The sequence below is a fragment of the Oryctolagus cuniculus genome, unplaced genomic scaffold (assembly GCF_964237555.1).
Source record: "Oryctolagus cuniculus unplaced genomic scaffold, mOryCun1.1 SCAFFOLD_77, whole genome shotgun sequence".
Taxonomy (NCBI): domain Eukaryota; kingdom Metazoa; phylum Chordata; class Mammalia; order Lagomorpha; family Leporidae; genus Oryctolagus; species Oryctolagus cuniculus.
Window position 1 is genome coordinate 371,748 of NW_027208393.1, and position 14,854 is coordinate 386,601.

Here is a 14,854-nt window from a genome sequence, read left to right on the forward strand (position 1 = left end):
TTCTGCTGTGGCCAGGGAAGGCAGTGGAGGATGGCCCAAGTTCTTGGGCCCCTGCACCCACATGGGAGACCAGGAGGAAGCACCTGGCTCTTGGCTATGGATCGGTGCAGTGCCAGCCGTAGCGGCCATCTGGGGAGTGAGCCAATGGATGGAAGACATTTCTCTCTCTCTCTCACTGTCTATAACTCTACCTGTGAAATAATAAAGAAAAAAAGTGTCCCTCTTTCTAAAGGAGATAAAGCAGCCCAACTTTATGTTTCCATTACACCAGGTATGGAATTCCCCATCTTTATGACTCACCAGGATCTTGAAGAGATGGGTGTGCAAGTGAAAGGAGAGACAGGAGAGACAGGACATGGAAACAGTTCCTCTGCAAAGTGCTGCCAAACTAACCCGGTGTGTTTTCTTTATTGATAATGATTACAACAGCGTATTGTACAGCTCATGCATGTGCTCATCTAACTCCAAGGTTTCTCTGGAACATGTTTAGCAAGACATATTAGATAAACAAGTCTAGGGCAGCTGCTGCATGTCTTTGGGAAGCCAACATTCCCACAAGGCTCAGTGCTCTTCTTCTTAGTGGACCATAAACTATACTTAGTCCCTGCAGCTACATGCTGTGTACTAGGAAGAAAATGTCTTTGCTTTGGCAGAAATCCTATTCTCCACAGTCACATTTGACCATCTTTACAAACCTTCCTATGAGCAACCAGGTTGACCAGATCTGAGTCCACTCTGTGTGTGAATGAACATGACTTTGCTTTATATCTAAATACTGTTCTTCTATTTTGGATTACATATGTGTTTTTTTTAACTTTTATTTAATGAATATAAATTTCCAAAGTACAGCTTATGGATTACAATGGCTTCCCCCCCATAATGTCCCTCCCACCCGCAACCCTCCCCTTTCCCACTCCCTCTCCCCTTCCATTCACATCAAGATTCATTTTTGATTCTCTTTATATACAGAAGATCAGTTTAGCATACATTAAGTAAAGATTTCAACAGTTTGCTCCCACACAGAAACATAAAGTGAAAAATACTGTTTGAGTACTAGTTATAGCATTAAATCTCAATGTACAGCACACTAAGGACAAAGATCCTACATGAGGAGTAAGTGCACAGTGACTCCTGTTGTTGACTTAACAAATTGACACTCTTGTTTATGGCATCAGTAATCACCCTAGGCTCTTGTCATGAGCTGCCAAGGCTATGGAAGCCCCCTGAGTTCACCGACTCTGATCATATTTAGACAAGGCCATGGTCAAAGTGGAAGTTCTCTCCTCCCTTCAGAGAAAGGTACCTCCTTCTTTGATGACCCATTCTTTCCACTGGGATTTCACTCGTGGAGATCTTTCATTTAGGTTTTTTTTTCCCCCAGAGTGTCTTGGCTTTCCATGCCTGAAATACTCTCATATATATGTGTTTTGTAACTGTGCTTTGATTCATAGTAACTCAACTTTTTATGGAATTGATTATCATTGAATGGAAACTGAAAATATAAATAAAATATTGAAAGAGAAAAATGAATTTATGCAAATATTACAATGTAGCCCAGAAAAATTTTTAAGTATAAAATGGTGACCACAAATGAATAACTCCCTCTTGCTCTTCTATCCAACCCTCTCATTTATCTCTCACTCAATGCTGCTCAACCTCTCCCAGTACCTCTAGTACTGATTGAGCTCACTGCAGGAGTGTCTGTCTCCCCACTGCACTGTGAACTTCTGCCTTCACTCAGCTCTATCTCCTGTGTTCACCACTCACGTAAATTCACTTTGATCACTCCAATGGTTAATGAGGGAATTATTTCCTTAGCAACTCCATGATATAGAAGAGAAAAATCAAGTCTTTCATGTTGCTTCTCTCTAGGAAAATCTTTCATGGAGAAAGAAATGTTAATGTAAATGTTGGAAAGACATTATTTTATTTATTTATTTTTATTTTATTATTTTTTTTTTTGCCAGAGTTAGACAGAGAGAGTTATAGACAGTGAGAGAGAGAGAGAGAGACAGATAGAAAGGTCTTCCTTCCATTGGTTCACCCCCCCAAATGGACGCTACGGCCAGCACACTGCGGCGACCCAAAGCCAGGAGCCAGGTGCTTCCTCCTGGTCTCCCATGCAGGTTCAGAGCCCAAGCACTTGGGCCATCATAAACTGCCTTCCTGGGCCACAACAGAGAGCTGGACTGGAAGAGGAGCAACTGAGACAGAATCCGGTGCCCCATACGGGACTAGAACCCGGAGTACCAGCACCACAGGTGGAGGATTAACCTAGTGAGCCACAGCACCAGCAGGAAAGACATTATTGATTATTCTCTGGCCTGATATACCTGGACAAGGGTCCTACCAAAATAAAACTGGAGGGACCGGCACTGTGGCACAGGGGGTTAATGCCCTGGCCTGAAACACTGGCATTCCATATGGGTGCCAGTTCAAGACCTGGCTGCCGCACTTCTGATTCAACTCTCTGCTATGGCCTGGGAAAGCAGCAGAAGATGGCCCAAGTCCTTGTGCCCCTGTGCCCATGTGGGAGACCCAGAGAAAGCTCCTGGCCCCTGGCTTTGGATCAGCACAATTCTGGCCATTACAGCCAATTGGGTGTGAACCATCAGATGGAAGACCTCTCTCTTTCTTTCTCTCTCTCTCTGTGCCTCTCCTTTCTCTGTGTAACTCTGACTTTCAAATAATTCATTAAATCTTAAAAAAAATAAAATAAATAAAACTGGAAATAATATTGTTGGATGCATTTAGAACTCTCAGACCAAGATGAGAGGCTGCCCATTTTCTTATAAAGGAAGATCCATTCATAGGATTCAATTGCAATTGCATTGTCATAAATTCAGCAGAGACTGGTGTATCTTCCTGCATTGTCACCCAAATACAGTGTGATAACTAAGGAGACCAAGCTGGGGAGAGAAAAGAGATATGGCATTGCAGTCTTTCCCAACATTCCTAGATGACACCAGTCATGACTCTCTACTCACTTGGGAATAGCCTGCCACCAGCCCTACTCACAAACACCTGAAGAGTGACCAAAGACCAACAGAGGGAGCCCTTTTCTTATACAAGGTCAGATAGAAGAGGGCTTGAGTACTGTATCTCACAAGGGCAGTTGTCACTGTAAGGTAAGTGATGTATACATGTGTCTACACACACACACACCAGATTTCTAGGATTGTTCTATTTTTACTGAATAGCATACCTTTTCTACCATCCATAACTACCCTTCTAATTTATGCTTCTCATAGTCTATTTTTTTTTAAAGATTTATTTATTTTATTTGAAAGTCAGAGTTACGCAGAGAAAGGAGAGGAAGAGAGAGGTCTTCCATCTGATGGTTCACCCCCTAGTTGGCTGCAATGGCCAGAACTGCATCGGCCCAAAGCCAAAAGCCAGGAGCTTACTCTGAGTCTCCCACATGGGTACAGGGGCACAAGGGCTTGAGCCATCTTCTACTGCTTTTCCAGGCCATAGCAGAGAGCTGCATCGAAAGGGGAGCAGCCGGGACTAGAACTGATGCCCATATGGGATGCCGACGCTTCAGGCCAGGGCGTTAACCTGCTGAGCCACAGCGCTGGACCCTCATATTCTATTTTTTAAAAAAGATTTATTTAATTGAAAGAGTTACAGAGATAGGTAGAGCCAGAGAAAGATCTTCCATCCACCGGTTCACTCCCCAAATGACCACAACGGCCAGAGCTGAGCCAATCTGAAGCCAGGAGCCACGAGCTTCTTCCAGATCTCCCACAGAGGTGCAGGAGCCTAAAGACTTGGGCCATCTTCTACTGCTTTTCCAGGCCATAACAGAGAGCTGGGTCAGAAGTGGAGTAGCCAGGAATTGAAGAGGCACCCATATGGATTGCCGACACTGCAGGTGGGGCTTTAAACCACTGCACTACAGCGCTGGCCCCTCTGACTACTTTAAATACTTCATATGTTGGAATCTTACAGTATTTGTCTTTGGGGACTGATATTTGTGGTTAATTTCACTTAGGAAAATAACCTTACTGTTCATCCATGGCACAGGATTTTCTTTTCTCTGTGCCTGCATAACTTTGCACTGTGAGTGCAGGCCACACTAAAAGTCTTGGCTACAGTGAATTATGCTGTGGCAAACAGTGCCAATACTTTATTTATATTGACCTTTCAATGCTTTTAGATATTTAATAAGAACTGAGATTATCAGATAATATAAAAATTTTGTTTTCAATGTAATGAAGAACATTCATACTGTTTTCTGTGGTGGTTGCATCATTTTACATTACCACTGACACTGTACATGTAGCTGAAAATATATATCTTCAACAAATTATGCACCTGGGTTTTTTGTTTGTTTTTAAAGAACAGGAGCAGGAGGTCGCATTGGCCATTACTGGCCATGGTTATGAAGATCCCTCTGCACTTGCACTCAAGGTGAATCAGCATTGGGCTTCATTGTCAGTGTGGTGAAATTGCCCATCACCCAGGGAGAAGTGTATGACTGTTAAGTACATTTTCAACTTCCTGCAGTGGTTCTAAAGCCAGGTCTATAGGTATCATAACCCCATCTGGCTTTCAATATTGTTTCTGTTCCAGGTAACTTTCTGTTAGCAAGGTCAAGCACAGATTTCCGTCTGAACATTTCTCTAGCTTGGGATTCACATAAAAGATGAGTGCCAGCACAACATTCCTCTACCCATTCTGCCTGCCATGACCTAGAGTGTAGACCTAACAGGCTAACCCAGATTTTAACTCTTCCAATAAATTGTTCCTACATGGGACAGGACAGCCTACATGAAGCTCCCAAAAATACCCACAAAAGGGGAAGTAGTGTTGCAATGCCCAAGTGGGATCAGCATGGTGACCTTGCCTAGAGTTTCCTTCTTTGGGACAACCCATGTCACCATGGAGTCCTTCCTGCCCAAATGCCTGAGGTATCAATAGCAAGAGCTGAGTCAATATCTGCAAAGTTATAAAGTATTCACATCCTAGATTTCTTGAGTCTGGGCCCCTAGAAAGTAAGGACAGACGAGAACAGATGGCTTTCTCCAATGGGGCTTCAGCAAAGAAAGCTTAGACACCCTGAGTTCCAGGTTCTATTGTAGACTTTCATCAAGAAATTGATTTCATTTCTTGGGATTCTCTTTCATGGGATTCCTCAGCAGAAAAGACCTCTCCAAAGACTCATCCTCCATCTGCCTCATGCCATGTCAATAATCACACACATTTATGACACATAGCTCAATCCAAAAACCCCAGGGAGTGCCTGGGTACAATCAGGACCCAGCTTTGCAGACAAACTGAGTTCCAAGAGGGTTCCCTCTACCCTTTCAGTTATGTGACCCTGAAATATCACTGTATCTCCTAAAGAATCCATAGTCTGGGCAATGGCAAGTAGAATGGCAGTTCCTGGGAGTTGGTGGTGGTGGAATTGTAAAAACTTTCTTTCAATGGGTAGAGAGTTTCAGTCTCATAAGGAAAAACAGTTCCTAATATTCATCCCACAACAATGTGCATATCCTCAACACTACTCAACTATACACTTCGAAATGCTTAAGATGATAAAATTCATCAGCTGTATTTTGTTTTGTCAGGACCACAATAATAGTACATTTTAAAAGTGGTCAAATAGGAGCTAGACCTGTGGCACAGTAGGTTAAAACCTTGGCCTGTAATGTCAGCATCCAACAAGGGTGCCGGTTCAAGTCCTAGGTGCTCCACTTCCCATCCAACTTTCTGCAAATGTGCCTGGAAAAGCAGTAGATGATGGCCCAAATACTTGGATCCCTGCACCCACATTGGGGACCTGGAAGAAACTCCTGGCTCCTGAATTCAGATTGGCCCGGCTTGGCCCATTGTGGACATTTGGGGAGTGAACCAACCAATGAAAATTTCTCTCTGTCTCTACCTGTCTTTCTCTAACTCTGCCTTTCAAATAAATAACACAGATCTTTAAAAAAAAAGTTGATATGAAAAAAGTGGCCAAATACACATCTCAAAAAAATTAACATTCTCTCAGAAGTGCAGTTAATACTTACTAATTTTGTACAATCTCTTATATTTGCCCATTTTCATAATAACATTCCTAATTCCATTTTGATGAGTTTTATGTCATCAATTTTTTTTTGAAATAGGAATCCGATGCCATCCTCTCTCACTAAAGACACTGGTGACAGAGTGGAGAAGCCGTGTTCAGTGTGGGTGTGGCCTGGGTTCCCTCCCTCCTGGCTGTGTTTGAGAGAGACATAATTTGGTCACCCTTGGGCATCTTACACTTAGGTGGAAGCAGGTGTACCTTGTGCTGAACAGAGAGATGTTGTGTCAACAGCCAGGGCTAAATCCTGGGGCCTGTGCATTCCCTCATAAGATATGCATACCTGAGCCCCAACTCCTCATGCACCAACAATACCACAGCAGGAAGAACAAGCATAACCCTTGCCCCTGCAGCAGGAGCTAGTTTTATGGTCACTTAACACTTGCATTGACAGGTGGGATGGATCACTCTGAAGAAATCATTGGATGATGCTCTCAGTAGAAGACGTGGACTTATGCCAGGGAAAAGCATCAGAGTTTGAGGGTCATGCAAGTCCAATCCAATTTCTACATAACAAAATGTTTTTTCTATTGTGTTTCTTTGAAGTAGAAGTTTTCTATTTATTTTTATTTCTTTTTATTCACCATTTTCTACATCTTGAAAATTGATTGATTCTTCATTGTTCTATGTGTTTTTTGAATTCCTCATTTTGTTCCTATGTTATTATTGATATTGTTGAGTGTTCCTCTGTGTACTTTTCTAGGTTGAACAACATGCATACCCAACCTCAGGACACCAGAATATATAAGCAAATGTTGACAGCTCTGAAGGGATAAACAGCAATGGAACAAACAGAATGTATTACTACTCCACTTTCAAGAGTGGTAGATTTGAGCAATATTATAAATCAACTTTTCCTAACAGTTATACAGAGAGCATTCTACCTGACAGCAGCAGAACATGTGTTCTTCTCAACAGCTGTCAACAATTCTCCAGGTGGGATCATCTGTTATTTCAGAAAATATGTGTCAACAATTTTTAGAAAATTGGAGTCATATCATTGCTTTCATAACTCCAATGGAATTAAAATAGAAATCAATTCCAGAAAAATGGGAAAAGTCACACGTATGTGGATGTCAATCCACACTGTGTCAAACAGCCATTGGCTTGAAGAGGAAATCAGAAAATATTTCAGTGGGTACTGTCGCTCCCCGTCTTCGTGGAGGAACGACACAGGACCCTGCGCTGTTCTTTTGTCTGCTCGGCCCTCCCCAAGTTTGCTGCTGGTTCTTCCCAGGTTGGCTGCTGGTCCTTCCCGGGTTGACTGCTGGTCCTTCCCAGGTTGGCTACCGTCCCTTCCACCTCCGTGGAAGGGCGGTTCCCCCTGCCACATTCCCCACTTCCGCAGGGGAGCAGCACACCGCCGGCCGGCTCTCTCGGGGGCTGCACAGGTGCTCCCCTTAGATGTTCCTGGTGCATGCCGTCTCTCTCCTCCTTTATAGTCCTCCTCCGCCAATCCTAACTCGGCTGCCCACACGCCGAGTACGCTGCTCTCCTCCAATCAGGAGCAGGTCCTGCAGCTTGTCAAGTTGGTGAGAGGCAGCTGGGTAGAAGCTGTTGCCTCCTCTCCCAGCGCCATATTGTGGGAGAGCAGATGCATAGAATAAGTCTTAATTCCAGTAACTCAGTCCAGTCCGGGTTGCTCCCCACAGGTACATTTTGAGTTTTGAGCTGGGATCCATAGCCACAATCACAATCCTCAAGTCCAGGCTTGGTACAAAGAGAAACCAGGTGGACATGGAAGGTCACCAGCAGAAAAGCTCTCTGAACACTGAGAACCATGGGGATCTTTAAACAGAGCAGACAGAAGTCTTCTTACTGCCCACAACAATTAAGGAAACAAGGATACTGATGCTTATGACCAAGTTCAAAGGCAGACTGCAAATTCTACATTTATATACAATATAAACATTTCATAGTCAGCTGAGCTTTATTTTATAAATGGACTGATTGAACATAAGCTCCTTCATTAACATTTAGTAAATAGTTCAGTTTGTTCATTCAACAAATGATCTTCACGTGTCAGGCACTAGACACTATTCTAAGTATTTGGGATGGAGAAGCAAAAGACATACAATCAGGAAGGTTGCTTTGTAATAGGTCACACACTACATATGAGAAAATGAATGAAAACTCACACTGATGCTGTCATAAGTGCTATAAAAATGTAAGTGTGGACAGAGAAAGAACTGAGATATAAAGAAGCTGCTTTGAGTACTCTGAACAAATCAATCCATTTCCTCCTAAAGTGCAGTATCCCCCAGATGCTTGATCCTGAAGGGAGATTTTTTAGAGATTTATTTATTTTGCTGAAAGGCAGAGTGAGAGGGAAGGAGATACACACACATAGGGGAGGAATAAAGAGAGAGAGATTTCCATTCACTGGTTCCCTCCCCTAAATGGCTGCAACAGTTGGGCCTGAGCCAGACTGAAGCCAGGAGTCAGGAACCTCATCTGAGTATTTCATGTGGGTGGCAAGGGGTCAAGTAATCAGGCCATTATCTGCTAATTCCTAGGCACAGTTAGGAGATTGGATCAGAAAGAACACAGCTAGGATTCAAGTTGGCACTCTGATAGGAGATACAGGCATCATAAGTGATAGTTTAATGTGCTGTACCACAATGCCAGTCCCAGCAAGTGAGTTTTATGTTCATGTTCTTGATGATTATTTCCTATTCCATATTTGCACTGGAACCTGTGAACTAAACTGCAGTAGAAGGTGAAGCAAAGTCTATTTTCCTGAGAACAAATGTAGGTTTCATTCAGATTTGTTCCTGGAGGATATTTAACACGTATCAGGTTGTTTCTTTGCTCTGGAACCTGTGAACTAAACTGCAGTGGAAGGTGAAGAGAAGTTGGAGAGGTCCCCTGCTCAGAGGCCTGGTCTGCCTCTGTGGTCTGCTCTGGCAGTAGGCTGATATGGACGCCAGGCAAGGTGATGAGGCGGCATCTTGGCTGGAGCATCTCGTAGTCTCCTTGTGTCACTTAGCAAGGGGGCTAGGGAGCTGGCACTTCAGCTCCACATGCGAGGAGATCCAGAGGTTTGTATGCACTGGGCCCATGCACACACACACACACTCACACAGACAGTGGGGTTACAGCTCAGGGACAGCTCTGAAGGTTGGCTTGTGCCACTACCTGCTCCATGCAGAGTAGCGGGCTGCCTCTTCAGCTCCGGATGTGAGGAGATCCAGAGGTTCACACACACCAATTTGGAAGAGTATTCATTTGGTGAAATATGAGTGGTTCAATTTAATTTCCATCCAAAAGCACCTTGAGTTGCATTGTGGCTGATTGAGCAGCTTATAGTTACACTCCTATTACTAAGAAAGTGGTGTTCTATTGTAATACTGCATGTCCTGTATGTGTGTTAAATTTAAGAGAAGTTGGCTGTTAAGTGGATTTTTTAAAATGTTTATTTTATTTGAAAGGCAGAGTTACAGAGAAGCAGAGGCAGAGAGAGAGAGAGAGAGAGAGAGAGAGAGAGAGAGAGAGAGAGGTCTTCCATCCACTGGTTCACTTCCCAGGTAGCTGCAATGGCAAGAGCTGGGCTGATCTGAATCTAGGAATCAGGAGATTCCTCCCAGACTCCCTCCACCCTGGATGCAGCCCCAAGCACCTGAGCCATCCTCCACTCTTCTCCCAGGCCACAGCAGAGAGCTGGATCACAACTGAAGCAGCAGGGGGTGGCCCTAACTGGCACCCAAATGTGATGCTGGCACTGCAGGTGGCTGCTTTACCCAATATGCCACAGCATCAGCCCCTGTTAAGTGGATTTCCTATAGTAGAGATTTTGTGAGAGATCTGGTAAATGCGATGGAGTAATCATTTAAATCCCTTAAACCATCCAGCAACTGTGTCTGTGGCTGTTGATGCCCAAGGAGACAGTGAGGAGCCCTTGTCAATTTAGAAAATGCAGGAGCTTTAGGGATATTTGTCCCATTCTTGGCTCTTTCTTTTCCTCCCCTCCCCTCCCCTCCCCTCCCCTCCCCTCCCCTCTCCTCTCCTCTCCTCTCCTTTCCTCTCCTCTCCTTTCCTTTTATAAAGCATTTACTTAATGAATACAAATTTCATGGATACAGTTTTAGGAATACAGCAGTTCTTCCTCCCATACCCACCCTCCCACCCCCACTTCTCCCTGTCCCACCTTCTACTCCCTCTCCTATCCCATTCTTCATAAAGATTCATTTTTAATTATCTTTATATACCAAAGACCAACTCTACACTAAGTAAAGATTTCAACAGTTTGCTCGTACACAGACACACAATGTATAAAGTACTTTTGAAGATGACAAGTTTTACCATTAATTCTCATAGTACAATTCATTAAGGACAGAGGTCCTACATGGTAAGCAAGTGTACAGTGTCTCCTGTTGTTGATTTAACAATTGACACTCTTAATTATGAAGTCAGTGATCACCTGAGGCTCTTCTCATGTGCTGCCAAGGCTGTGGAAGCTTTTTGAGTCCACAAACTCTGTCGGTATTCAGACAGGGCCATAAGCAAAGTGGAAGTTCTCTTCTCCCTTCAGAGAAAGGTACCTCCTTTGATGGCCCCTTCTTTCCACTGAGGTCTAACTCACAGAGATTCTTCATGTAGTGTTTTTTTTTTTTTTTTCCACAGTGTCTTAGCTTTTCGTGACTGAAATGATGTCATGGGCTTTTCAGCTAGATCCAAAGGTCTTACGGGGTGATTCCTATATCAATATGCTGTTTAGGTCATTTGTCATCAGCTCCCCATCAAATTTCTGTCAGCTGCGGCCCAGACAAGCTATGTAGGGTGGGTATGGATCACGGATGGGTGAGGGTGTATAGTGCAGGAAGATGAATAGGGTTAGGACTCATGGGAAGCCAGCCTTTATCATGTTGCTGTTTTTCCTTTTAATAAATTTTGGGGAATTATTAAAATCCCTTAAATGTCTCACCACCCTGGTAGGTAGATTTGCAACCTCTACAGACTGCCACTATTTCTAAGGTATGCTAACTAAATACAATGTTTGGAGTTCTCTCATCTTATACTCTCACATTATGCTAGAATCTATATACAGCACCCATACTGGGGTTTTCAGATCTGAGATAGGTTTTGGAATTCTTGGTAATCAAGAAGCAAGAACTAGGACTCAGAATACTGACTCAAATTTAAAAATTTAAATATTTAAAAATCTGGACATTGCTAGCCAAGACTGCTTAATGCATGTAAGAATAACAGCCACTGATGATGTACTATGGAGAGGCAGAGCAGTTCACTCTTAGACAGCCCATCTCACTATTGCAACCTCATAAACAACAGGGAGGTTCCCAGCTCACAGTCACATGACCTGCTCATTAATCTAAAAATGATGAGTGTCAGCCACCTTTCTTCTAAAGCCTTCCGAGGGACATGTGCATGGATGCTTGGAACACTATAGTCCAGCAAGCCTGTATGTGATTGACATCCCCTTCAGAAATTTGGATCTGGAATTCATTTTTTTTTAAAGATTGATTTTCTTTATTTAAACAGCAGGGTTATATAGAGAGAAAGTGGTAGGAACTATGCTTTTTCTTATTATGCAGGTGCCTATTGGATGGTGAAGGAGAGATAACTGAGCTTAAATTTCCCTACTGAGGAAGGCAATCCCCCAAAGCCAAATGGCTTGAAACACCCTCATGGCCATCCAAAGAAGAAATTTGTGCCCCCATCAAAACAAGATATTGTGTATAAAATCCCAATAGCTCTGGGATCATTTTCCTAGCTAACATGCCCATCCAGTTTAATACTATGTCTGACCTACAAACTGAGCCCTAGTCAATGGCTTTACTTACTTGAGGTTAAAAATTCTTAGTGAAAGCTGCCAACAGTTTTATGATTTGCTGTTTAGGTAGAGTAATGTTAATATGTTGTTGCTTTTATTATTACTGTGAAATGATAAGGCACCTGCAAGGTAAAACATGTGGAAACTACCTGTGTGGCTCCCCTTTCCCAAGGAGGTAGAGACTGGCTTTCAAATTCATTTCCTGGATACCATCTGGAACCAGGTCTATTTTAGGAGGAATTTTAAATGAGGACTAACATTCTAATAATGTTATTGGGAATTTACTTAGGGTTTAAAGTCACTATGTTACAGAAACTTTACAAATGAATGTATGAGCCAGAAGCTAAACAAATGTTCTTGCCTTTATCTCTCTTCAAAGGGAGAAAGCAAGGGTCAAAACAATGTCAATTTTCCATTCCAAAAATTCCCCTACATTACTTTCATTCAGCAGAAAGTAGCCAGAGTGGAGTCAATTCCCCTATTCCATACATATGGATCAGAAAACTTGACAGTGAGGAATTATTAGCCATAATAAAGGCACCTTCCCTTCCCACATTTTACCTTCATGAAGGCATCTACTCTAACCCTAGTCTTGTGAATATTGTTTTCATAAGAATTTTAGGAGTCCACTGAAAGGGGATGATTTGGAATGGCAGACTTTTGACCCAGCTACAGAAAGTCTCCTCCCAACTGATGTTGAGCTCTCCCAACTGATGTTGAGCTCCGTATCAAGAACTGCCAGCTGAGGGATCCATGCTACACTCCTCTGCCAAGGTAGGACCCTCATCAGAACAAAGCATGAAAATCTGCATAATTGTTAATCAAATAGACTCATTGTTCTATTTCCAACCTCACTCTGCAACTGTCCTGTTGGCTTGTTGGGAAAGAGCTCACTTTGGATTGGGGGATCTCTTTCCCCCAAGAGTACTGGATTTTTTAAATTAACCCTTTCCTTTTACCAACACTCTGATGAATTGACCATCTGAGCAGCAAGCAGCAAGGGACTGATTATTTGGTAACTATCATTGAGATTTGATAGACTTCTGTGTCCTCATTTGCAAAGGATTAACTGCTCTGTTTTATTCTCTCCAAAACCATGTCCTCATTATTTTAATTGGCACCTGCTGTGGGGAGATGGGCCTTGCTCCCCACAGGGCCCTGCTCCCCACAGCTCCCCCTTCTTTTTATTCTTTGTGGTGTTCATACACGCCTGTCTTCGGTGCCCCGCGGCACATACTCTGCTCTGCTAGAGTTGCCCACAGGTGCTTATCACCCTAGGCAGTCTGAATCCAAGCCCTCTCATCGCCATGTTGTGGGGAGACTTTCTTATTTTTTTTTTTTCTATTTCCCAGCTCTCTTATCCCCCCCGCAGCTTTTTTCCCCTCAGCTTTCTTTCTCTCCCTGCGGTTTTCTTCCTGCGGCTTTTTCTTATTTTCCTTTCTCCAGCTTTCTTATTTCTCTCTATTTTTCGCCCGTGGCTTTTTGTCTCTCGCTCCCCATGGCTTTTTCCCCCCATCTGTATCTGAGTCACGGAACCACTTGTCGCTCCCCAGCGGGCTCACGGGGGGGGGGGGGGGAGCTACACCAGACTGGACACTGTTGTTTAAGCGAATGACTGCGTTGTGTGCTCAAGTTTGCTCCTGTGCTAACTGCATTCTAACCGCATTCCACTTGGTGTGTGTCCGCATTCTTGTTATTCTTTCAGTGCATTTTGTGAGATGTCTGTGGCGCATAAGCGAATCCCTCCATGCCACTTCAATCTTGCCTTTATAGTCCTCTTCCACCAATCCGTGCTCTGCTGCCCACGCTAGGGGCATGCTGTTCTCCTCCAATCAGAGGTTGGATCAGGAATCAGCTAATTGATGAAGCAGCTGTGTAAGATTTGTTTACTTCCTCAGAGCGCCATATGGTGGGAGATCAGGCGCATAGAGTTAGTCTCAATAGTCTCAGTAGTCTAGTCTAGTCTTGGTAGTCTCAGTACTTATTTCACCATGTTGCAGGAGATGGGCCCTGCTCCCCACAGGGACCCGCTCCCCACACTTGGGACAGAGTCCAAGCCTTTGGAAACAACATTATTCTAATTTCTAATTAAATTTTAGTACTTTATCATCAGGTTTGATTTCCAAGTTATCTGGTTGAGCAGCTTGTTAAAATAAACAGACTACAAGAGAATATTTTACATTTCTGATTATTAAATGAGGAAAAGACATTTTATGTTTTGTCAAAATCTCATTCTCTACTTTTTTTGCTTTTGAACATTTATTTATTTATTTATTTGAAAGTCAGAGTTACACAGAGAGAGAAGGAGAGGCAGAGAGAGAGAGATCTTCCATCCACTGGTTCCCTCGCCAATTGGCTGCAATGGCCGGAGCTGTGCCAATCCAAAACCAGGAGCCAAGAGCTTCTTCCAGGTCTCCCATGTGGGGGCAGGGGCCCAAGGACTTGGGTCATTTTCTACTGATTTCCCAGGCCACAGCAGAGAGCTGGATCAAAAGTGGAGCAGCTGGCACTCAAAGTGGTGTTCATAAGGGATACTGGCACTGCAGGTGGAAGCCCTACCTGCTACACCACAGTGCTGGCCCCCAATATGTATTGTTTTTATAAGCAGATCACACAGGGGCCAGTGCTGTGGCACAGAAGTTTAATCTCCACCTGTGGCACTGGCATCCCATATGGGCACCAGTTCTAGTCCTGGCTGCTCCTCTTCCAATCCAGCTCTCTGCTGATGGCCTGGGAAACAGTAGAAGATGGCCCAAGCCCTTGGGCCCCTGCACCCATGTGGGAGACTTGGAGGAAGCTCCTGACTCATGGCTTTGGATCAGCCCAGCTCCAGCTGTTGCCAACATTTGGGGAGTCAACCAGCAGATGGAAGATCTTTCTCTCTGTCTCTGCTTCTCACTGTCTGTAACTCTACCTGTCAAAAAAATAAAATATTAAAAAAAGAAAGCCATATAAAGACACACAGAAAGGAGATGTCATGACAACAG

At 43.6% G+C, this 14,854-nt stretch overlaps 1 protein-coding gene across 2 annotated transcripts in view; it reads left to right on the forward strand.

The window, feature by feature from the left end:
- Positions 1–274: 274 nt before the first annotated feature.
- LOC103345782 (zinc finger protein 585A) overlaps positions 275–14,854 on the forward strand; it is a 70,424-nt gene continuing 55,844 nt past the window's right edge. The window contains exons 1-3 of one of the 2 annotated variants that reach the window (XM_070067886.1): positions 275–396; positions 6,780–7,012; positions 12,482–12,641. In XM_070067886.1, the coding sequence (XP_069923987.1) occupies positions 12,621–12,641 (21 nt within the window). In that variant the 5' untranslated portion in view covers positions 275–396; positions 6,780–7,012; positions 12,482–12,620. Of the gene's footprint in view, positions 397–6,779; positions 7,013–12,280; positions 12,642–14,854 lie in introns of those variants that run through there. The other variant, XM_070067887.1, reaches the window with a different exon arrangement.